Genomic DNA, 25,776 nt, shown 5'->3' with positions numbered 1-25,776 from the left:
TTTTTTGAAGAGATACAAAAGGGTTTAGATGGTCTCCACCAAGCTCGATAGCTGCAGTCGCTTAAGTAAGGCCAGTATCCAGTATTCGGGAGATAGTAGGTTCGAACCCCACTGTCGGCAGCCCTGAAGATGGTTTTCCGTGGTTTCCCATTTTCACGCCAGGCAAATGCTGGGGCTGTACCTTAATTAAGGCCACGGCCGCTTCCTTCCAACTCCTAGCTCTTCCCTGTTCCATCGTCGCCATAAGACCTATCCGTGTCGGTGCGACGTAAAGCAACTAGCAAGTAGTAGGATGGTCTCCAGACTGGCAAAGCAGCAGGATTTGATGGTGTTTATTCAGAGTTCCTTAAGAAGCGTGGCCCAGCAACCAAGCAATGGCTTACAACATTCTTCAGCTCCATTTTGAACTCAGGAAGTCTGCCTCCATCTTTCAAGAAGACCAAAATTATTGCAATATTAAAACCAGGGAAGGATCCAAAGATACCTCAGAGCTACGGACCAATTTCCTTACTTAGTATCACCTACAAACTACTTGAAAGGCTCTTACTGAATAGAATTGCTCCTGCAATTGAGTCATTGATTCCTACTGAACAAGCTGGATTTTGCCAAAAACGAGACTGCAGCGATCAAGTTCTTGCTCTGTCTTCCTACCTAGAAGTTGGTTTTGAGAAGAAGCTCAAAAGTGTTTCTGCCTTCCTGGATCTCTCAGCAGCCTATGACACAGTCTGGAGAAGAGGAATTCTCCTTAAACTCATGAAGGCAGTTCCTTGCCTTAATATAGTCACACTGATTGGTAGTGTGGTAACAGGCTATTCCAAGTTATAACTGAAAATGTTAGGAGCAGGTTCCATACAATCAATAATGGTCTACCACAGGGATCCGTCCTATCCGCTCTGCTATTCAACTTGTATACTCATGATCTACCCAAAACTCTATCTCGCAAATTCCATCTATGCAGATGATATAAATCTTACATTTCAAGCTACCACCTTTGATGAAGCTGAGGATTTATTAAATGCAGATCTTGGGAAGATGGATGAGTACTTCAGAAACTAGCGGCTTCAGCCAAGTGCCTCAAAATCTGAGGTTGCCACATTTCACCTTAGTCACCTACAAGCAGACTATCATCCTAGAGTGAAGTTTAGGAATCAATACCTAAAGTACAATAGCTGTCCTAAGTACTTAGGTGTGACATTGGACAGGACACTGACCTACCAAAATGATATTGGAAAAACGGCTGCAAAACTGAAAAGTCATAACAACATACTTAGTAGGTTAGCTGAAACATCATGGAACTCAGGACTACTCCTTTGGCTGTTTTATATTCCCCAGCTGAATATTGTTCAGGCATTTGGTTAAATAGCTCTCACTGCCATCTAGTGGATATTCAACTTTGCCAAAGAATGCGTATCATCTCTGGTACTCTATGTAGTACTCCCTCCCAGTGGTTGCCTGTACTATGTAACATCGCTCCACCCCATCTTCGCCTGTGGAGTAGGATCTTGGAAAATGATGCTCTTCCAATTCATCATGATGTCAAACGTCTCTCTAAACCGAGACTGAAATCAAGAAAGCCAGCTTGCAAGACGGCTGTAGATGTTACGTAAACCAGGTTCAATCTCTGAAATACCCGGAGAGATTAATGGTCAAACTCGACACCTCATGGCTATAATGGATTTTAAATTATTTGATGCGACTCATGAAGTATTTTGTTGTTCTGTCCAAGGTATTAACGAGATTTGAAGTCTATTGAGTGAACTGGACCTTCTTAAGATGTATTTCCTCATTCTGCGCTTGCTATTAGTGCACCTCCTGGCCATGAGCGGTGTTCTAGTTTATCTGTTCCACTTATGCGCTGCTGCCATCTGGGTACGTGGATTTGAACTTGCTTTTCAATCGCCAACACGTGTGAGGAGACAATGTACGGAGTTCAGTTGTCATTATCTGTTGTTTAAGGAAGAAGCTTCTCGCCTCACTTTCTGCTGGTGGATATTAAATTGTACGGCAAGTAATAGAATACCAGAGGAGAAGTTGCCGGGATTGGATCCCGGTTAGGATAATCACCACCCCAGGCGATTAGGTCCAGAAATGTTTGTTTTGATTTTTTGACCTTCCGACTATTGTGAGTATTTGTATATTTTCTTCTAAGGGTCTGAACTGAGTGACGAATACAACAAGAAGATGTACTACTGAAGAGCAATGGGAAACAGATTTGGTGTAATGTATATGAGAGATGATTATTTATTTAAATTCCAAGAAAATTATGTTTAGCTGAAATATGCGAAAATTCAGGTCATAATCATTATAGTGTAATCCGTTATTTGTTATGTATGGGTTTCAAAGAAATTGTAAATGTGTAATATCGTTAGATATTCATCTTGTCGTAATTCAAATGGCCCATAAGTTAGATTTAAGTGAATCTATACGGTAGGAGCTCCTAAAGATTGCTATAAAATTCTATCTGGTGGTTTATGTGTATCATTATTTAACTTATTGGAATTATGACTGTTGTCTTGAATATCTCACAACCACCGTACTCGGGGATAAGCTGGTAAAGTGAAAACATTTTCTAGTGACTACTCGGATTGTTTTGAACTGCCATTTTCTTATGCATGTCACATGATTCGTTGCTATGGTAACCTAGTGTAAACTATATGGGTGCGAGAACTCTGTTGAGATGGACATTTGAGTGACGTTTCTTGTTACTATGAACATTTGACATTCGCGGATTGTGTTGAGAATTCTTTTTTTCCTCGTGTATGGATGTTATGTTCCGATCGGTGCTCAATGAGTTTGATTTAAAGAGGCTCTTGTATTGATATCTAATCTTATTTGGGCCTGAATTATTTTGGCGTGGTGTTTTCTGGATTATCCTTGATATTCTTCTTCCTTTTAATTTGACATTGTATACCAATCGTGTTTCCTTACGTTTGGTTATTTATCTATGTTCCGAGTTAGTCGTTTAGAAATTGTTTTCTATTTAATATCTTAATCAAAGGTTCTCAAGGACAGGGACTGTTGTTAAAGTAAATTAATTACCTTAATTACTACTTATAAAAGAAACTTGGTGAAAACTTAAAAGGAAGTTATATTCATGCTTGATACTTAATCTCATTACTATGCTAGTATAGGAGTTTGTAATTTTTCCTCCTTCTTACTAACCTCAAAAGTTGAGATCTTACTTGGTTCAAATAATAATTTTTTGATGTTTAGCATTGTCGGAAGTGTTTCAACTAATTTAGTTTAATTAAAGTGTTTCTCTTAAAATCAGTCTATTATTATTATTTCAGTTCAAGGATAAATAAAATAAATATTTTATCGTTTCACTTGGCCTCGTGGGCCCTCACTTTCACACCTTGCGACGACCTTCCTTTGGGATCAGTCTTGGTAAGTGTTTCTCAAGTATTATTTTGGTTGTTGGTGTTGGTTCTGATTCCTGGTCGTGCGAACTGCTCTCACTGCTTCTAATTTGTTTCGTTGTGAGATGGCCTACTTTCACTCAGTGATCCCATAACAAGGCTTGCTGGCTTTAATCCACCTCGGACAGTCTGGTCAAGGTTAAACAGGATTCGATGTGGTACTGGTCAAACTGGTGCAGCCCTATATCAATGGGGTTGGATAAATTCTCCCCAATGTGATTGTGGTTTTGAATTGCAAACCATCAAGAATATTGTGCAAAAGTGCCCTCTATGTGCATATCCCGGCTCCTTGGATGAACTCCTCTCAGCAACTCCAGAAGGAATTAGATGGATTGCATATTTGAAGTGGTCCTAATGCTGTAAATTGTATATACAGTATGTAACAATATAATTTAATGTAATTCTAATTGTCTTCTAAGCATCACAGCTAATAGATTTTTTGAGATCAGGAAAACTACAGTACACTGGCAGTATCAAGCGGTGAAGAAGGACCTGGAAGAAATGGAAATACAAGGAACAGAAATCAGTGACAGGGATGCTTACACAAGTCGAAGCTCAAGACCACCAAGAGATTTCAAGAAAAAGTTAGATTCTGTACCCAAGCGCTGCGGACAGAAAAAAGGAGGAGATTGCAGAGTGAAAGGATGAAGGAGAACTGGACGAGGATTAAAGCCCACAAGCAGATGAAGCTGAACTTGAATTAATGTGGTCCATTGTCGGCCAAATCAAAAGTAGAAGAAGAATACCGTGTTAGTATTTTACATCTAGGTCATCAGCTTCAAACACTATTAACACAGTTGTACTCACTACTGAGAACACAAAGTGCCCAAATATCAGTTAAAAGCAGTTGGGTATGAATATTTACAGGTACACTCTGACTGTAGTACAAAATCGTATGAAACTGAGCAATATATACCATCAATAGCTGTTTTGTACATTGCAGGTAGAATTCTCATGATAATAATAAGGCAAAATGTTAATTCTTTCTTTTGTCCCCTAAAATGCCAATCACTAACATCACTGGTAATGATTGTTACACCAAATGCCAGAATCAATGTTTGCATTGAAAGAGCTCTGATCTGCAGCTTAACAACTAACTTATCATTGCATAAACACCAGAATGGCAATAAGGGTGAATATTTCTAACCCTCTCATGTCACAGTCCTTTTTACAATAATCTACTGATACTTACAAAATGATTATATTTTCATGGACATTTCATGTGGTCAAAATCATCATCCATCATTCTAGCACAGAATGCTTGCAATTTTCTCCCAACATTCTACTACTATTACTAGCAAGTCTATCATAGACAGGTGCACAAAATGGTATTAAACCTGATAATTCACACGGGCTCAATACCCTTTACGTCACACAAATGTTTCTAGTCCTTTTAGTCATGATATTATTTTGCGAATGTAAAATATCCAATTCTGCTGATCAGGTCACAGAAGATGCACGTCAGCTGGCGATGGTTATTTTCTGGTGTCTAGGAAGACACAATGGGTTACTGCTGAAGAGGCAAATAATAGTGTGCCAAGAAGAGTGTGTAGTTTTACTTTCACAGAACACTGAAAAACTAAATGACTGGCCGTAACTTACTACCTTCAGCGATGAAAGTTTATTACTACCATCTTAACATTCTTAAAACAAAGAATATTTTTTAAATTTTTTTTAAATAAGTAATGGACTATAAATTGTCCAAATCCTTACCTTACCTTACTTTATCAGGATTTTTGGAAATCAGCTCACATAGCTCATTCCATAGCTGGTGATTTGATTTGCCATGTTTTGATACAAAATCTTCCTTGTTCACAATATATGCTAATTTCACAGCAGCCTCATCCAGTCGCCCAATAGATGATAAGTACTCAATATAATCTTCAGTATCTTCAGGACAAAGCTATGGGTATAGAAATAGATTCAACATCAAAAATGAGGTAAATAAACTGGAGCAAACACAAGTGTCTAAGCAATAATATAAATTTAACCTTTAAAGCCCAAATGGAAATTTTACTTAGTTTGTTTGTTTTAATAAAAAACCTGTTAGGCTAAACAGGAATGAGATTTGATGAGACATTTTCTAATCATAATTGGATATAAAGTACTTGAAAAATGTGTTTGTATCTCTTATAAACTTCTATATAGAACAATATTTACCATGGAATAAAAACATTTTCCCCTCAGATCGCTGGGTCAAGCCTGCTGCCATTGATCACATCACATGAGGCCCATAAAAAATATGGTAAGTTATATAACTAGCTGTTGTGTACCCATCACTTACAGGTTAGTTTTAGTAATTGAAATGGTGAGACATTTTCGAATAGCCTGCAGTTATAATCCACGGTCCTTTGTTGATTCTTTTTTATTCTATTTGCTTTACATCGCACCGACACAGGTACGTCTTATGGCGATGATGGGATAGGAAATGCCTAGGAATGCGAAGGAATGCCTGGTGTGAAAATGGGAAATCACGGAAAACCATCTTCAGGGCTGCCAACAGTGGGGTTCGAACCCAATATCTCCCAATTACTGGATACTGGCCGCACTTAAGCGACTGCAGCTATTGAGCTCGGTTGTTGTTGTTTCTATTGATCTAGTCAAAGCATGACATTCTCTGTGTAGCAACCGTCTTATAAAACATTCTTCTACTGTTCCGAAAGATCTGTTCATGTATGTCATTCATGATCTAACATCAAAAGTCTTTCTACATCAGAATCAGATTTGTTGAGACATTTGCGACTGAAAGCCAACTGTCGTTATGTATGACAATCAGACTCAATTTAATGGTTTAAAACATGTTGTTTGCAATATAAGGCCAAATGCCATTCTCTTATCAGAATTAAACTTTGTAGACCTGATCAGATTACATCAATTGCAATTTCATGTCAAACATCACATGTTGAAGATGTCAGAAACGAAGCCTTCGATAGGCTGAATGTGCAAAAAGTTTATTTGTTCTATATTGCTGAGGTCCAATGGTAAATATCTTGTAAATTCCATGACTGATGTCAGTTACATAATAAACATGTATTGTAATTTCCATTAATGTTTCGGTCAGCTGTTCTGATGTGCTGATTTAGTTTGTACTAATGTCTTTCTTACTTAAGAAAGCATATACAGTAGTGAAGACGTCAAGTGGTGATTAGATAGGGTCCTCAAATTTTATAAGGATTAATAAGGTTTTGGGCCAGTCAGCCCAGCTGCACAATGGCACTGCGGAAAGTATTGGTTAAGTGTTTAAGTCAGAACATTTTACGTTTTTGGATGAAGACTTTGGGCACTGGTCATTTAGAATGAAGAGAATATTACATCAGGCTCAAGCGCTGAATGCCATTTGAAGTTGTTGATTTTGATTAAATAACTGCAAATGCTGCAAATGAAAATAAGTGCGGCCGCAAATGGCATTAACCTAAAAGCAATTGGAAATATCAACAATGATTATAATACAGATTTGGATAATGTAAGTGAAATACAGGAAATATAAATGCTAATATTTATGTAGATGGAGATGTTGTGCCTTGTACCATTAAGAATGTTTATCATATACCAGAATTCAGAAAAAATAAATCTACTATCAGTATCGAAATTGAAACAGGTTGGCTTCAATATTTTATAATAATCATGTCAAAGCTTATTTAAACAATAGGCTAACTTTTCAGGACAGGAGGATGGTTAAAATGTTAAAATGAAGGTTGATAAATCTGATGCTGAGTATGGCAATTCTTTAACAAATAGTAATGTTAATGAAGAATTAGAGTTATGGCATCGAAGATAAGGTCACTTGGGTTACAAAAGTATAAATACTATAGTAAAGGAAGATTTAGTTAATGGATTATATAATAATAATGCTATTTGCTTTACGTCTCACTAACTACTCTTTTACGGTTTTCGGAGACGCCAAGGTGCCGGAATTTAGTCCCACAGGAGTTCTTTTACGTGCCAGTAAATCTACCGACACGAGGCTGACGTTGCAAGTGATAAAAATCATTGTTGTCCGTATTGAAGATACTGTATGTAGGATGCTAAAGGGTTTAATGTGTCACCTATTCAATACATATAAATTTTTAAACATTAGGAATTTATTATTAATTCCATTTGAGACATGTTTCGCCCTTCATTGAGGGCATCATCAGTCAAATTACCTCCTCAAGGCAAAAATCAGGTATCTGATTAGTAATTAAATTATAAACATTAAGATACATTACAATGGGAAAAAATTAAGCACCAAGAAAAATTTGTTCACTGGTGATACAGTTAAACAATATAAGTTTATAGATATAGTAGTCAGCACCAATGCATAAAATCACTGGGTATTTTAGCAGAGTCCAGCAGTGGTGTTCCGAAGAATAATTGACGCACTCGTTAGAAAATCATAGGAAATTATAAAGTTTATACAAATATTTACATTGAAACAGTCGGGGGAGAAAGGGTATAAGTATCTGGCGTCAATGTTCGAAACATTAATTACTGCCGTTAGTTGAACGATTACAGGTTGACAGGGTAACTATACAGTAAATTTACAATATCCAATTGAACAGTTGAGAAATTACAGCTTATATACATATTTAAAGAGAGCAGCTTGGTGAGAAACGGTATAAAGATGTCTAGCATCAAGTGCGTCCCGTTGTTTTAGTCGTTGGATGACAATTGCACCATTAACACATCAGTAATATGCAGAGCGGTCCAACCTTAGTTTATATCACAGGGGGCAGGGAAAAATATTCCATAGTTTTATTTTTTATTTCAGAATGTCAAATGAGGTTCTGTAAGCGTAGTCAAATTGAAAGTTGTCTGGTTGAAGTCCCGGGTTCAGTGCGGTGAAATTCGTCGGCGTGGACGGAGACTTATTGGGTGTCACTGAGTACACGGTGCATTTGAATGGCAACAATGACGGCAGTTATTTGTTGATACAGTGAAACTCGGTTAAGAAGTTCCCGCATAAGAAGTTTTCCCGCCTAAGATGTGTGATATTCTTGGTCCCTTGATCAGTTGCATTAAGATATATGTATATTTTTCCCGTTTAAAGTGTTCTGTTGTAAATATATTTGCCGGTTAAACAGTTCAGATTTTAGAGCCCCTCGAGATAGAAAACATCCGCTCAAAGCAGCCCATGGTTAGAACCCTCCAGTCTCCGCGCAAGTTGCACCCTGTGTTAGACCGCACGCTCGCGGTGTGTGTCTGGTGTAACGGAACATGTGCGGGCCTGCCAAGGCCATATGACGTCACACTACGACAACACGGACAGCAGATGCTCACTCCCTTGCTCTCACCTTGTGGAATCAAATCGAACCCATCAGTTGAAATTTCCACTCCACCGTTCCATCTAGCGGAATAGAATCAAACGGGATTCTACGTGGGAAACATAAAGCACGCAATGGATGGTTTGATAAAACTAATGCAGTAATTTGCGGGCCGCGACAGGGTGAAGTCATTAATCGAGGTGGCCTAAACATTAATTAAAAACCGTAAAGTGTAATTGTACACAACATTACTGTTAATCTACCACAAAATTGAATATTCTAACCTGTTTGATTTTTCATTCCCTTGCTCATTTCTTTCCAGGCATTCTCTCTTATGTTGTTGTTGCAATAATACTTATGGGTCATGCCGTAGAGGAAATTACGTTTTTAAACTAAACTGATAAGATTTTCCTTGTCCATTATTAGTGAGGTGAATAAAAACAACTTCCTGACTCTATGCAGGAAACAGCCGACTTGCCAGCAGCCAGCTGATACACATGCCGCCACAGCCGGCCGAAAGATCCCGATCGTTTACGAAGTTGAACGAATGTTGATAGCCAACTGAGTGTTGGTGGGAGACACACAGAGGCATTGCAATACCACGTGTTGGCATAAAATTGAAAGTTATTTTTAATTTTACCTTTATACGAGCTAAACATTGTATTATCGTGTCACTCGTAATTATTACATCGCATTATTAGAACGTAGCACAAGGATGAGGAGACACGAAATAAAATTCTCTTGGGGAAAGAAACTGTTTACGTTAAGATGTGCTAGCGTTGGTACTGCGCCTTTATCACTCCTTCGTAATACCCCAAATACTTTTCCATGCACTCATTTCTGCAACTTCGAACCTGTGTTTATTTTCTTCATTACCTATAGCATGAAGAGGATTGAAGCGGGAAAATAAACTCACTACTGGCTTGGCCATGCGGTACTTGTGAAACAGCCAGAAACTACGCTCGTTGCCGTGACAACCAGTAGGAATGCAGGGGCGATTTAGGCCTAGGTTCTAAGAATCTCTAAGAATAAGTTGCTAGATTTCCCATTTGCTGCCGTTATCCTTGAAGCAGGTGTCAGGGGTGTGAGGAAGATAGAAAGCACATGCTAACAAACTGTAGTACACGTCTTGTCTTTGCATCTTTTAAGCCTAAGCTACGGATTGCCAAGCATAGTGTAGCGTCGTAATTAGTATGAATAGGAGTCGGTGAAGTTAGTTATACTTGTAATATCAACGTACAAACGTTTTAAGTGAAAATGAGCGGAACTCAGAGGAAAGAGATCAAGTGAAAGGCTCTAACAATAAAAGACAAAGTGGAGATTATAAGGAAAGTGGAGTCATCTACACTTTCTCGTGTTGCTTTGGCAAAGGTGCTGGGGATGCCGCCGTCTACTTTGAATGGTATTATAGCGAAGAAAGAAGAGATCTCTGCTTCTGCAGGGAATACTTCAGCAAACTGTAAGGAAGTTAAATCTGAAAACTACGATGAAATAGAACAAGCTCTGCTAATATGGTTTAAACAGCAGCGAAGTTTAAACATACCTTTCAGTGGGACTATTGTGCAGGAGAAAGCCGCATGCAAATTAAGGGTACCTTTTACCACGTCGAACGGGTGACTGGACCGCTTTAAAAATCGAGCCGGCATCGTTTACAAAACAATTTGTTGCGAAGCAGAGAGTGTAAGCGCGCAGGAAAGGGAAGCATGGAAGGAAATTGTTCTGCCTGCTAAAATAAACAAACCTTGGAACCTTTTTATATAACTTAATAAGTTCCCTTCTTTTATCAAATATATTTATAATACGGTATGTTCAATTATTTTGTCATGATAATTGAATTTTTATATTGTGGCTTTCTTTTAGCAGCTATTACATATAGGCCTATTTCGGTATTGTTCACAAACAAGGAAATCTGTTGGCTGCGTGTTTCACATGTATTTCAAAGTACAGAATAAGTTTTTGGGCATTACCCCTTTTAAGAAGTTTCCTGCTTAAGAAATTTTTTTTTTTGCAGTCCCTTGAAAAACTTCTTAACAGAGTTTCACTGTAATTGTATTTATTGGGAATATGTTGCGGGTTAGAATCTTTTGCTATTTAGTTTAGTTAACTTCATGTAGCTTTGAATTTTATGTGAAAACATTAGTGTGAGATGCTAGTGAGACTTTAAATTGATATTATTCCGTAAATGAAAATATGAAGGACCTTGGGACGAAGTTATTGTTTTGTGCTGCTGGCCTGGTGAAATAGAATGGAGCTGCTTATGGTATAAACCGCAGTGGAGAGATTAGAATGTATTAATACAGAGTCAGAGCATCGTAGCTGAGACGAGACATCTTCTTTTTCTGTCTCTGGAGAGGAGCCGTAGTGGCGCGCCATGTTCATGCCATGTGCGCTGCATTCTAGTGCCATTCTAGGGCCATTAAGAGATACTGTTGAAGTCAGAGATGAAAATAAATATAATGGAAAAGCTAGAAGAGAGCTAGAGAACCAAGCAAGTAGTTTGGATCGAACCAAAGAAGACTTAGGAGGAAACCAAGGTGACACACTATATTACAGATTTGGACAATGTAAGTGAAGAAGCAGATGTTATTTGTATTATTTATTCAATCAGAAACAGATGTTCCTTCAAGTTATAGCTTTATTAAATTTTGTAGAGACAGACAACAGTGGGAAAATAACTCCACCGTTGCCGGTCCCAAGTCCGGGGCCTCATCTCACAAGTGATGAGGATGGAGGAGAGGGAGGAGTAACACCTCGTTAAAAAAACCTGGTCCATCTGGCTCCAGATGGTAGTACCCTGTAAGTGCCCCTGCCTATGGTGACTAGGTGAAACCTGGTCAACGGTCTCAGAAGATGGAAGAGGAGTTTCAGATTCCCAACAGCGGTGGGAGCAGAAGAGCTGCCTCCAGGACTCACAAACTTGGTTGTATTTTCGCGGTCTTCGGGCCACTCTAGAAATAACTTTCATCAGTTATGGAATTGTGTCAAAGTCCTTAATGGCACTTCGGCGGAGATGGAGACTCGGTACGGTGCAGTTGGCAGATGAGGCACTCTATCTTTCTGGGAGTTAATGCTGACAGGAATGTAGTGTTTATTCTCCACAGGAGCGGCTACAAAAGGTGTCTGTTCTCCAGGTCAGGAGCGGCCTAACTACCTGCTAGCAGCAGCTCTAAAATGGTTGGGAACAGACTCCGTGACAAGCCGGCCATAAAATCATACCATCACATCTTTATGAAAATGTTGTCTCATGGAATCAGAACCACGGCTAGGGCGCCCCCCGCTAAAAACTATGCGCGTTGGCAGGGCGCAGTCAGCGCAAAAAGTATGCAAGGGTTACCGTCGCATGGGTGGCGACGGCTAAACAAGCAAGCCCCCACATTATGTATAGCATCACTGAATGTCGGGACTATGTCTGGTCGAAGCAGCGAATTGGCCACAACACTTGAAAGAAGGCATTTAGACATCTGTGCGGTGCAGGAAACAAAATGGAGTGGCGGAAAGTCATGCGACATTGGGTGCAGATACAAACTCATATACAACAGAACCTGAAGAACAACTAATGATGTGGCATCTCTATATCAGCAAAATTTGATGGTTCTGTCACTGAGGTGCAACGCTAAGATGTTCGTTTGATGAAAATCGTATATGCTGCGGATAGAAGGAAGGTCCAGTCTTTCAGTGCCTACGCTCCACAAACCGGTCTAAACGCGGAAGCCAAACATGCCTTCTGGGACCTACTTGATGAGAAGACTGCTGAAGTGCCACCAGAAGACTATCTTATCATTGATGGTGATCTGAATGGACACATCAGACAAGAGGAAAAAAGACCACACTGCCCATGGTGGACGTGGATATGGAGAGAAGAACGACGACGGCCAACGAATTCTTGATTATGCAGAAACTCATGATCTGGTCACCACGAACACCTGGTTCAAAAAGAATGATGTTCATCTAATCACGTACTACAGTGGCTCCAATCCAACTCAGATTAACTATATTCTTGTGAGACGACGGAATTTCAAAGGTGTTCTAGATACAAAAGTTGTTCCTTACGAAACCGTCAGGATGCAACACCGACCAGTCATCTGCAAGCTACGGATAAAGTCGCCAAGAGCCGAATACTTACCTAGAAATGGACCTAAAAGAATCAAATCGTGGCGCTCCAAGAAGGAGACCAACGTCGTTACAAAAATTACAGTGCCAGAAATCACCACAGTTGAAGAGAGCTGCACGCTCTATTCTTGGAACAACTAAACCAGGACAACGAAGGATTGCCAAAGACACGTGGCTTTGGAATGACGATGTTAAAGATGCAGTGTGGAAGAAGAAACAGCTGTACCATGAGTTTCTTTCAGACAAAACACATCTCGTTGGAATGCCTACAAAGCAGCTGTAATGAGGCGAAGAAGGTCATTGCTGTAACAAAAGCAAACCGATATGCAGACTGACGCAAGTGTAATATACTGATATAACTTGAAAACAATATTCTTTAACCCATGGGTAAATAATACAAGTATCGAGCTCGAATTATTATTATTATGACTTGTGATGTACATCCACTTATTAGTATCATTATTAGTTTACGAACACATTATTTGTGAGGTTATGTCACGAAACATTTGCTGTATAGATATTTATAGGAGTTTAGTTAAATGTAAGGACTTGTAAAAAATATTATGGCATTTATTATTACCTGTATATGATGTGTATTTTGCTACAGCATTGTGTAACACACTGTAATAAGTTATCCAGAATGGTATTAGGTAGACGAGAACGCTGTAGAATATTCTGTACATTATATCTGGACCTTAAGCACTCTAGAATTTACGAGAAAATGTACTTTTCTAGAAGCCTGGCCAGGTACAGTATAAAGAGGTGGTCTCGATGGTAGAGACGTGTTATTGTGTAGTAGGAGTTACGGTTTAACAGGAATTGTACTTGTGACCTCGTGTTGTGTTGAACCGACATGCTGTAGCTGTCAGCACTCAACTCTTTCAACTGTGTTTTAAGGTTGCAGTCTCCATGTGCTGTGATAGGCAATTGTTAAAATGGCAGTTTGTTGATGTGTGTATTTTTTTTTGTGAGAGCAGTTGATAAGGTTATGTGTATGTTTATGTAAAGTTCAGGTGAAATAACAAAGTGTACCAACTGACAGCATTTTGTATGTACCTTTGTGGATACATCACCTGGCGACCATGGAACAGGATGTAAGAATTTACGAGTGAATACGAGTGTAGCGCAAAATAGATCAAAATGCAAGTGATACTGAAAAACATGTCGGTGAAACAGCTCAAAGACGAACTCACTAAGAGAAATCTCCAGACGAACAGGAAGGAAAAAATCACTGCAGACGCGGTTACGGGAAGATCTCGCTGAAAAAGGAGAAGATCCCTAAAAGTTTTTCATCCAAGTCGACGTAGATCCAGAAACAATGGAAGATGAGGTAAATAAGACCAAAATGTATTCTCAGTTAACGAACATGATACACACATTCAATTCCACCTTAACAAACAGCATTTCGAAAGTAAATAACAAACTTTCAGACAAAATCTCAGACGTCAATTATGGCCTAACAGGACAGATCAAATTTCGAACGTAAATATCAAAATTTCTCAAGCTAACTCAGTTTTAACCAGACAAATAACACAAGTGTACACACAGGTTTACAAAACTGTACGGGGCCTAGAATCAAAAATTTAAACCGTAAATGACAAAATTTCATCGTAAATTAGCGATGTCACCAATCGATCAACGCAGCAGATATCGGACATCAGGTCAAAACTGTGACAGGTTGACCAGATCAATAGTAGAGTAAGCCAGCTGGAAGGGGATATCTCGAACCTCAAGGAGGAGGTGGAAATCTAGGTTTCCGGCATAAAGCAACAGGTTGACGGGAGAATTTCTGCTATTGAGGGAGATTTTGAATCTCTGCGGTCAAGGGAAATTTTGGGAGCCGTAGTTCTGCTGTTGAAGGAAGGTTAGAAAAACGGTTTTTGACCATCAAGGGAGATGTGCAGAATATAAGGGAAAGCGTCCTTCACACAGTAGAAGATAGAATAATGCAAACAGGATGTATCACCACACCTCTAACCCCCTCAATCCTAACCGGCAATACAGCACACCTAGACCCAGAGGTGATTATAGAGAGTCTTTCAGAATTCCACGGGCAACTGGCAGAGAATCCGACTACAGTAGAGTTCCATTAATCCGGCATCCAACAGTCCGGAACGCCCGATAGTCCGGCACCATTCCAGGATTTTTTAAATGTTATTATCTCTTAATAATGATCTCTCCTGAACAATTTGATGCATTATTTGTCGAAACCATTGGAAGTGTAGTTTTTATTATTTCAAAGTTAATAGTGCAAATGTATCTGATACAATCCAGTTGTTATGCATTGGGGTACTTAAATATCTCTATATCTGAAAATATTCAGTCTAGAAGGCTGTGTGCGATACTGAGTACTGGAAAGCCAATCGTATGATAAAGAAACAGATTTCAAAAACTGAATATATGGACCACGTTCAAAAATGGATGGGAACATGCCTTCAAAAATTGGAGCGGACAGAAGGAAAAGAGAAGTTGTAGATGGAAAAACTCTAAATGGTAAAGGAAGACTTACAGAGAAATAAAAACATCGATGAACTCCGGCATTATTATGGAATGGCAATAAGAAACAACACGTTTGAAAAGAGGAGGATGTAATTAAGCTAATGATTCTGCTGATCAACATCTTACTGCAAAACGCCGTGTTACAGCTGTTTTCGCTGTACACCTTAACCAATATCGTAGTAAGAGCTACCACCTAATAGTCCGGCATTTTCGGTAATCCGGCACCGGGCCGGTCCTAAACGTGCCGGACAACCGGACTTCTACTGTAGTTTCATTGAGGGATCAGTCAGTCTGTTAGGAAGGACTAATCTACCAGAGGATATCTTCGTGCAACTCATCACACCACAATTAAAGGGGCAAGCCGCTACTTGGTGGAATAACTTGAAGGGTTTAAATTTAAAATGGGCAGACTTCAAGAGAGAATTCCTCGCCAGGTTTAATTTCGAAGGGGTGAAGAGTTCCATGAAAAGGAAGCTACTGACTGAGGCACGACACACTGGCATGTGAGCTAGCGCCTTCATCCTACAGAAGTACCAACTCTTCAAGCGTCTGCACCCAGATGAAAGCAAAAACGAGATCTTACCAGACATTACAGAGCTACTCCACGATAAGATTCAACCCATGGTGAAAGTATCACAACCGAGATCCTTCGTTGATCTAAACAGAATCATCGCCCAGCTGGAGGAGTGCTAGCAGTGTGGAAGAACGGGACACCTGAAGAACAAGTGCCCAACCTTGATGGAGAAACTAGGTCCGGCCCATTCTGGATTAAGGGAGGATGGGACCGGGAACAGGAAGGTGCTTCAAGACCTGACAGACAAGCAACCCTGGTCAAGTAGGAGAGGGATTGGTCAGATTTTGAGTAGAACAGGCCAACCTCGCCCAGCTATCATCTTAAGGATAGGCAACGAGAATTTTTCAGCCGTATTTGACAGCCAAGCAAGCCATTCATTTGTCAACGGGGCTATCGCCAGATTAGTACCGCCTATGAAGTCTCACCATCTCGGAAGGGTAGTGGTAGCGGACGGGGTAACCTATTCCATTCAAGAACAGACTAACCTAACCGCTAAATGCATGAACATGACTACTGTAACTGATGTTGCAGTGATTCAGAACCTGATACCTGACATCATATTAGATCATGACTTTCTGGTGGAATACAAGGTGATCCTAGACTAAGCAGCTCACAAAGTCTTTTTGGGAAAAGATAGACGTCTGAGGGTCGCCTGGCACGATGGAAATCTCCAGACTCGCAAGGATGCAGACCTGGGAGATATCCTGTTAACGCATCTTCGACCGAGTGAAGAAGAGGAACTGAGAGACACCTTAAAGGACTTTCCGGAAGTCATCACCAATAAAATAGGACGGACTACTACTGTAACGCACACCAATGAATGCAGTGCTTCCTCAATCATCAAGCAACGTCCATATCCAATCAACCCAGATAAGCACAACTTCATCATTCGGAAGATTCAAGAGATGGAAGGGCAAGGTCTCATCGAACCCTCTACATTCTGTTGGGCTTCACCTATCGTCCTATCGAAGAAGAAGAAGAAGAAGAAGAAGAAGAAGAAGAAGGGAGTACAAACTGTGTGTGGACTTCCGCAGGTTGAACGAGAAGACTGATGCCTACCCTATGCCTACCCTATGCGTGACCTGAAAGACTTGCTGAAACAAGTGGGTCTAGGATTTTCAGCACACTGGATCTCAACTCCGGATACTGGCAAGTGGAGGTCGAGGGAAGTTCTACATCACTGACAGCCTTTATGACACCAAGAGGATTGTACCAGTTTGCAGTAATGCCGTTCGGACTGAAAAATGTTCCTGCCACCTTCATGCAACTGATGGATAAGGTATTATCAGGATATGTTGGAGAATTTTGCAAAGTGTATCTCGACGACATTTTAATTCAAAGAAATAATTTTCAAGAACACATTGTACATCTGAGGAAAGTACTGGAATGACTGAAGATTCACGGACTGACTCGCCAACAGGAGAAGTGCCACTTCGCCCAGTAATGCGTAGAATATCTTGGCCATGTCCTAACATCTGAAGGCTTAGAAAGACAACCAGAGAAGAATCGAGCTATCGATGAAGCTGAACGCCCGCGGACCAAGCGACAAGTACGTCAGTTCCTTGGCTTGTGTGGATGGTATAGCACCTTCTTGCCACACTTTCAAGAGAAGGCAAAATCATTCACCGATCTACTCCATAACAACCACCCGTTCCGATGGACCAACATGGAAGAGGCAGCATTCCAAGGCATTAAGGCTGCGATATGCAACACGCCCGGTCTAGCCCATCCCGACCCTCAACGGAAGAAGTGCCTGCAGACGGACGCCAGCGACTCTGGCTTAGGAGCAGTGTTATTCCAGGAGAGGAAGGGCGGCGTAAGGGACATCATCGAGTATGCCAGCAGAAAGCTATCTCCCACCGAACAATGCTACTGAACTGCCGAGAAGGAAGCCATAGCCGTGGTGTGGGCCATGGGCAAATTCAGAGGCTACTTGGAGGGAAGTTCCAGCTTTCACCGATAACACCGCTCTCAAATGGTTGAACACTGTCTCTGGCTCGAAACCTAAATTGATGCGAAGGGCTCTGTTAATCGCAGAATTTGACTTCGATGTGTGTCATGTCCCAGGACCGACGAACGTAGGAGCAGACAGCTTATCTAGGCACCCGGTGATAGAACCTGAAGCTAGGAGCACCATTGTCGAGAGGGAGTTCCCACGAAAGCAACAGAGTGAGCCCAATGAACCTGTCCTTATGACCATCAAGAAGGAATTTGATGTGGAAGTGATCAAATAGTGGCAAGAACAAGACAAGCCCTGTAGGACCATGATGCAGTGGATTAGGAGACAGAACACCGATAGTCTACACGACCCGAGGGAATTCAAGATGTGCTACAAAAACTTCTGGGTTGACGGAAGACTCTTGATGTACAGATCTCACCTCTCCGACACACATGCAGTAGTGGTGATTCCCAGACAGCACAGGACGGATATCCCCAAGAAGTTCCATGACAGCACTGAAGCCGGACATCCAGGAGGTGAAGAGACATATCAGTATATCCGACGAAGATTCTTCTGGGTCAACATGAGGAAAGACATCCTGGACTATGTGAAGGGGTGCTACATCTGCGCCTGCACCAAGGCGAGCAACAGGAATGCAGATTCCAGTCAGTGAGGAAGACAGCCACAACCCCCTAGGGGTCATAGCCCTGACTTGATGGGTCCTTACCCTAGAACACCACAGGGTAAAACAGGACTCTAGTAATCACCATCCTATTCATAAGATGGATTGAGGCCTTTCCGATACCAGAAACCACGACGGGACACATCACAAGACTTCTTCAAGATGAGGTATTCAGCCGCTACAGTTATCCACGCTGCATTGTCCGACAACGGGAGTCTGTTCACATCAAGGAAATGGCAGCAAATGATGACAGAATGGGGTCTGGAGCACTGGATCACCCGTATCTACAACCCAAGGGCCAATCCAACAGAACGACGAAACCAGGAGCTAAAAAGGATGCTATGAGTCCACCTCACAGACAAAGAACATCGACTGAGGGACCGTCAGACACAACAGTCACACTTTGCCCTGCGACGACGCATCAACCGTGTCACTAGCTATTCACCAGCAGAGCTGTTTCTTGGTCGACAGCTGTATGGCACCGGGGATTGGGAGATTCGTCCACCACCCACTTCTGGTCAAGATGATGCAGCTGTTTTTTTAGCAGAGTGGCAGCAGCATCAGCAGTAGGACATCAAGGAGAAGCAACCTTTGGCTGAGAAGAAATCCCTTACCCAGGCCAAGGTTCAGGATGTCAAAGAGACCCAGATCTTCCTACCAGGCCAACAAGTACTGCGATGTAACCACCCAGTCAGTAATAAGATTGGAGGGTTTCATGCAAGTCTCGCACCTAAGTGGGTTGGTCCCGTCGAGGTGGATAAACAGCTGGGCCATGGGGTCTACTTACTGAAGACCAACCCTCCTGTCAAGGTCCACGCATTGGAGTTGTGGCGAGTCGCCCAACCGCTGCACATACACAGTAAGCCTGGAGGAAAGGCTACTAATGACACAGCACAATCTGGACATCGTGAGGAGAACACATCGACTATTATCGAGGAAGAGGCTGGCAGCGAGGCAAGTCCGACCCCCAACATGGCACAAGCCGGTCAAGAAGAGGAGAGCACATCTAGCGACGTCGAGGAAGAAAGGAGATACAATCTACATCCAAGGCAAAGTCGACGAGTACGATAGACTATAGAAATTGTTTCAAGTTATAGGGGGGATATTGACGCAAGTGTAATATACTGATATAACTTGAAAGAAATACTCTTTAACCCATGGGTAAATAATGCAAGTATCAAGCTCGAATTATTATTATTTTAAAATTATGACTATTGTTGTTGTTGTTGTTATTATTATTATTATTATTATTATTATTATTATTATTATTATTATTATTATTATTATTATTACGACTTGTGATGTAAATGCACTTATTAGTATCATTATTAGTTTACGATCACGTTATTTGTGAGGTTATGTCATGAAACATTTGCTGTATATAGATATTTATATGAGTTTAGTTAATTTAAGGACCTGTAATTAATATTATATAATTTATTATTACCTGTACATGATGTGTAATCCGCTACAGTATTGTGTAACACATTGTAATATCCAGAATGGTACTAGGTAGATGAGAACTTTTGAATATTCTGTACATTATATCTGGACCTTAAGCACTCTAGAATTTACGAGAAAATGTATCTTTCTAGAAGCCTGGAGTCAACATTTATATCATCTGATGAGCTCAACTTGGCACACTAGGGCAAAACACTGGCAACCAGGAAGGAGTTTGCTGGAAATTTTACAATTAAAATAATAGACCAATTATATTGGTATTATAAATTTACTCATTTGGGAATCAACATTTATATCATTTGATGGCCAGGCAGGCAACAATTTTCGAAAATGAGACAAAGTCTCTTATAGTGCATTGGCACTGCTGGTGGCTCCAAGTAGGCTACGCAGTGACCTCCTTGGTAGCAACTAGGGCAACGCTGGCAACCAGGAATGAGTTAGCTGGAAAATTTATAATGTCCAATAACGGACCAATTATATTGGTATTATAAATTTACTCATTTGGGACAAATATTTCAGGTTCCCTATGGGAATCACCATGTATATCACATATCATTTAGTCAAGCAGCTCGACTACTTACTCCCAAGTCTTCCCAGCCCAAAGTTTGCAACATTTTCATACTACTACTCTTTTGTTGGAAATCTCCAAGAACAAAGCATACTGCTTTTCTTTGGATCTTTTCCAGTTCTCGTATCATGAAGTCCTGGTGTGGGTCCCATACACCAAATCCACACTCTAATTGGGGTTTTACCACAGATATATGCCTCATCCTTTACATCCTTACTGCAACCCCTTTTAACCTCATAACCATGTGAAGAGATATGTAAACTTTCTTTACAACCTCATTAATGTGATGAAGATCATTCCTTATATTAACATCCCCATGAGGTACAATCTCACGAACAACACAGTAAACTGAGAGGACTCTTCCTCTTGATGAAATATACAACCTGACTTTTCATCCCATTTACCATCATACCATTGTCTGCTGTCCATCTCATAACATTGCCCAGATCATTTTGAAGTGGCTCACAATCCTGTAACTTATTTACTAAACATCATCCGCAAACAGCCTTATCTATGACTCCAGTTCTTTACTCGCATCATATATATATAAGAATATAAGAAAACATATCCCCCTGTGGGTGAGGGCAGTACAATAACACCCATGATATCCCCCGCCTGTCCTAACAGGCAACTAAAAGGGCCCCCTGGGGCTCTGAACTTTGAAGCGTGGGTTGGCGACCACAGGGCCCTTAGCTGAGTCTTGGCATATTAAATATATTAAATTAATAATATATAATAAATTGGCAGCATTGGCGACGGGGGCCGGGCTCGCTAATGGGGGCACCGCTGATGTCGGCCTGGCTCGTGACGGTCTGCGGTAACGTTAGCCTTGCTTGCAGGCGGATTTCAGTTGTACTATAAGGTAGGGAGAAACAGGCGGAGTTAAAAGGACGCTTGTAGAAAGCTTTCTTGCATAATTTAAGGAGTATAAATACCCCGCGTAGGTATATAAGGACATCAGACTCTCTCAGCTTCATTATGTCTTCATTAACGACACCTTCGAGCTGGCTCGTTCAAAGTGGCGACTTAGCAGAGCTGTCGATTGAGGACCTCCCAGTTCTTCTGTGAGGTATTTTTCATCAACCAAATTGCAAGTTTGACCTGCAGGGTGACGATACCATACTTCTGCACCTTCCGTACCATTAATTTGGGGAATGGGCTGAGTTCGACAGAGTGGTGCCACAATCGATCCACCTTCAAAAGGAGGACTATCTCCAGGAGCTGACCCAGAAAAGGAAGATTAGCACATCACCTGAACCACCCCTGGACAACCATCACCCTGGACCATCACACCGAGCTGGGAATACTTCGCCATCATAAAGGTTCAAACAATATTCTTGAGTCATTAATTAGGAAGTACAAGTTTATTATACAATTTATGTACACCGGACGAATGGACACTCCTAATTGGACATTATTCCCAGGTGTTAGCTAGGGAAATTCAAAATAAAATTTCATGTTATATTAAAGAAAAACTTTGTTCTGAAAGGAAAAATCAATTTCAACATCTGTTAAATTGTGCAGCTGATGGCACCAGCTTTAGCAGAGATACAATATCTGAACTATTTTATAGGAATAATATTGTTCCTATTGATTTTGTCTGCAACCTTAAGAAAATTCTTAATGAGGAACAACCCAAGATTAACTAGCTCTTTCTCTATGGACCAAGTAACACAGGAAAGAGTTTTGTAGTGCAGAGCATTGCCGCACACTTTGTAACTGGTTATGCCTCTAGTGTAGGTTCACTGTCGGAGTTTGCATTTGAAAATGTTCTTAATAAATCTGTCATTGTAAACGAAGAACCATTTTTGGTGGAAATCTACTTGTGAGGGTATGAAATCTGTTCTTGCTGGTGCTCCCATTCAGATTTCCAAAGAGTAGGATTCAACAAAACAGGATTTGCTTCGCACACCTATGTTAATATCGGGCAATTCCAAATTTCTGGGTAAAGGTTACTCAGGTAAATGTGACGAGCAAGCCTTGGCTAATCGCCTGGTGAAATACAATTTACATGTGCCTTTTTCGTGTGTGAAACAAATCACACCGAACCAATTTGCTGATTGGGTCATGTATATCCTTAGGACCTCACAATGTTGAAATCGGGTGGAACTTTGGCTCGGAAACGATCAATCAACAAAGGCAACGCTGAGGACCCGTCTGTACAATGGGTGAAACGGGAAGCTGGATCTACTGGTGGTACAGGCAATTCAGGACAGGCTGGTATAATTCCTGGCAAGAGTGAATCACTGGTAGAACGGCCTCTCCCATTTAAGCACGTCACGTTCACCTTTACCCAACGGTCATGGGAGGAACTGTCAACGGAGTTGTCTACACTGCCATTAACCATTGGCTTGATGGCTATGTTAGACGACGAAATGTTAAGTGTTATAAAGCACATCATGCCGTGCTGTCTAGGCTATCACATTCATAAGCCGAAAGTTAGGATGACTAATTTCATCATTGTGACAGATGAACTGCAGGTACGAAGTAACACGCCCATTGAGATGGCTTCATTTGTGCAACATGCCAAAGTATCAGTCAACTACCGGGTACACCATTTCCGACAGTGGTAGTGTCGGTGCGATAAAATGGAAAGATTTTATGGCGACTGGGCATTCCAATTTCCTATATACTTTACCAAAGACAGATAACTTTGAAAAACTCAAGTTGTATGAAATTGCTTCCCATATTCACGGGAACTTGGAGAATAATGACAATCATTATCAAGGATATGTATTGAATGAACTACTAGCGACACCTTCTACAGAAGAAGATAAGCTCTGGCTTCGTCTGGATCACACATTTGGTGTGGTAGACGAAACGACACAACAGAAGGCAGGGAAGTCTAATTGGTCTCTTGACCCTATGACAATCTCTACTTGTCGAAACAGGAATTTGATTCATATCTTGGGTGCAAGTGACAGAGTTGAATTTGAGGTAGAGATCAATGTAGAAGGTGACCTTCTATATCCAGATAAGATAGAGCCTGTGGGAATGCCTACACTGTTTGCTTTCTTTTCTGTGAAAGAAATGGAAAAGCAGTCCCAGCAAACTCTTTGGAAATTTGGTTTCATCCCATGGCCGTCTATCTTCAATCCCAAAACGTATCGTAGGAATGCCTCACTGGGCTCTCATTGGCTCCATGCCCAATACAGTGGAACTTTGGATTGCGAGCATAATTCGTTCCGGCAACATGCTTGTAATCCAAAGCGCTCGTATATCAAACCAAATTTTTCCATAAGAAACAATTGAAACCCGGAGGATTCGTCCACAACACAAAAATATTTATTCGCATAACATTTCTAAAACAAAATATAACGTAAAACAAATTAAACTGCACTTTACCAAGCAATAGAATCACTGTTGGTGTGAGGAAGACGAGATATGACATGAGAAGGGTTACTGTGTAAAACGAATTTCACTAACTGAATCACTGCCATTTGTTAGCTCACTGAAATTGTTTTCTTTTCGTGCAACTTTAACGAGGAACCTGTCCAATGACTGTTGCTTTTGCCTCTTTTTGAGGATTTCACAAAAATGTGACATTGCATTGTCATCGAACAGATTCATCGCCCGCACCACAGCGTTATTCGGGTAGTGTTTTTCTACAAAATTTTGTACCATTTCCCACATTTTACAATTCTCCCGAATCTCAGTTGAAGTGAGAGATTCCATTGACTTTTCCTTCTCTTAGCCAGATGAGATCTCCTCCTGTTGTTCGAGATGCAGGCCCATCAGTTCGTTTGTGGTCATTTCCTGGCTACGTACTTCCACTCTTGAATGTCCATGTCATTCCCCTCCAGCTCCATGTTCTTCCCTAAGGACACAATTTCAACAACAATCGGCGGCTCACTGTCACCAACAATCCCCTCAGAGTCACGTCCAAGAACACAGTCAGGCCACAGCTTGCCCCACGCAGAAGTGAGAGTTCTCTTGGTGACCCCATCCCAGGCTTTATCAATGATCTTCAGGCAGTTCACGATGTGGAAACGATTTCTCCAAAACTCTCGGAATTTGTTCCTTCGGTCACTTCTAAGCATTGCTGAAATATTGTTTTGGTGTATAACTTCTTGAAGGTCGAAATGACTTGCTGATCCATAGGCTGGAGCAGTAGAGTAGTGTTGGGAGGAAGAAACTTAACCTTAATGAACTTGAATTCCTAAAATAAGTCGTCCTCAAGGTCTGGAGGATGAACAGGAGCATTATCCATAACCAGCAAGACTTTGAGCGGCAGATTATTTTCTGAAAGGTATTTCTTTACTACAGGACCAAAAACCTCGTTCATCCATTCACGAAAAAAATACGACTGACTCAAGTCTTAGTGTTGGACCTCCGCATAACATTTAACTGGCTCTTCTGCACCTTGCATTTCTTGAAGGCTCCTTTTGCTGCATCTACCCCTTTTATTTCTTCTTTCTTCTTTAATATTGTGCAAATCGTTGACATAGACTTATAACATTTAAAGTTAAGAACTTCATCACTGATCCGTATTGAACTAATAATTACAATGCTAAAAAGAGAAAGATGTTTCACCTATTCAATACAATAATATTGTTGCACAAATTAATGTAGCAACATGTTTAATATGTTATGTGACCGGTTTCGACATATGTCTATGTCATCACCAGCCAATACAAAAATGGCAAGAAGTCAACACAAATGTAACACTTGTGACACTTTTCATGAAGAATTAAAAATAGAAGTTCATGTAGCACTTATAAGATAATTTTTTTAAGATATCTTAGGTTCTTGAGCACTCTTGCTGTAGATCTTGTGAATTATAATGCATCATTTTTTAACCTCAAGATGTGTGTGTTCCGTTGTTTGCTCCTCCTTCCCGGGAGGCAAGGCTGCGGAGAGGGTAGGAGGCGTGTCGCTAACTATCACGGCTTCGGCTTTAGAAGGGGTGGGGGGAGTGGTTGTACAAAATGGCGGAGGCTCGTTCTTATTCATCCTTTTATTGCCTGTGTTGTTTCTTTTGCCTAAAGTTTCCAGACTTGATAATATCCCTTCAAATATAGGGTTCCTATTGTGAATTGTATCATTCAGGTTATTGTCCTGATTACTTTTTTGTTCTAAATAAATATATACATTTTCTAATGTATTTAGAAGAGCTCCTTCATTTATTTTACATAATATAGTTAAATCCTGCTCTATAGTTGTGAACTGATGTCCGTTTGTACTCATGTGTTGGCCCATCGCGGAAATTTTTTTATGCCTTTCAGCATTGACATGCTCTAAGTATCTTACAGTAAAACTGCGCCATGTTTGCCCAACAGAA

The 25,776-nt window shown here is 40.7% G+C and overlaps 1 protein-coding gene across 3 annotated transcripts in view; it reads right to left on the bottom strand.

Annotated features, from left to right (window-relative positions):
- Positions 1–25,776, bottom strand: part of fand (Pre-mRNA-splicing factor SYF1 fand) — a 235,098-nt gene that overhangs the window by 139,631 nt on the left and 69,691 nt on the right. For all 3 annotated transcript variants that reach the window (XM_067145461.2, XM_067145462.2, XM_068227497.1), the window contains one exon: positions 5,138–5,322. In XM_067145461.2, the coding sequence (XP_067001562.2) occupies positions 5,138–5,322 (185 nt within the window). The remainder of the gene's footprint in view (positions 1–5,137; positions 5,323–25,776) is intronic.

Source organism: Anabrus simplex, chromosome 4, assembly GCF_040414725.1.
Source record: "Anabrus simplex isolate iqAnaSimp1 chromosome 4, ASM4041472v1, whole genome shotgun sequence".
Taxonomy (NCBI): domain Eukaryota; kingdom Metazoa; phylum Arthropoda; class Insecta; order Orthoptera; family Tettigoniidae; genus Anabrus; species Anabrus simplex.
Note: the sequence above shows the minus strand (reverse complement) of the source record. Positions and strands in the feature narration are given on the sequence as shown.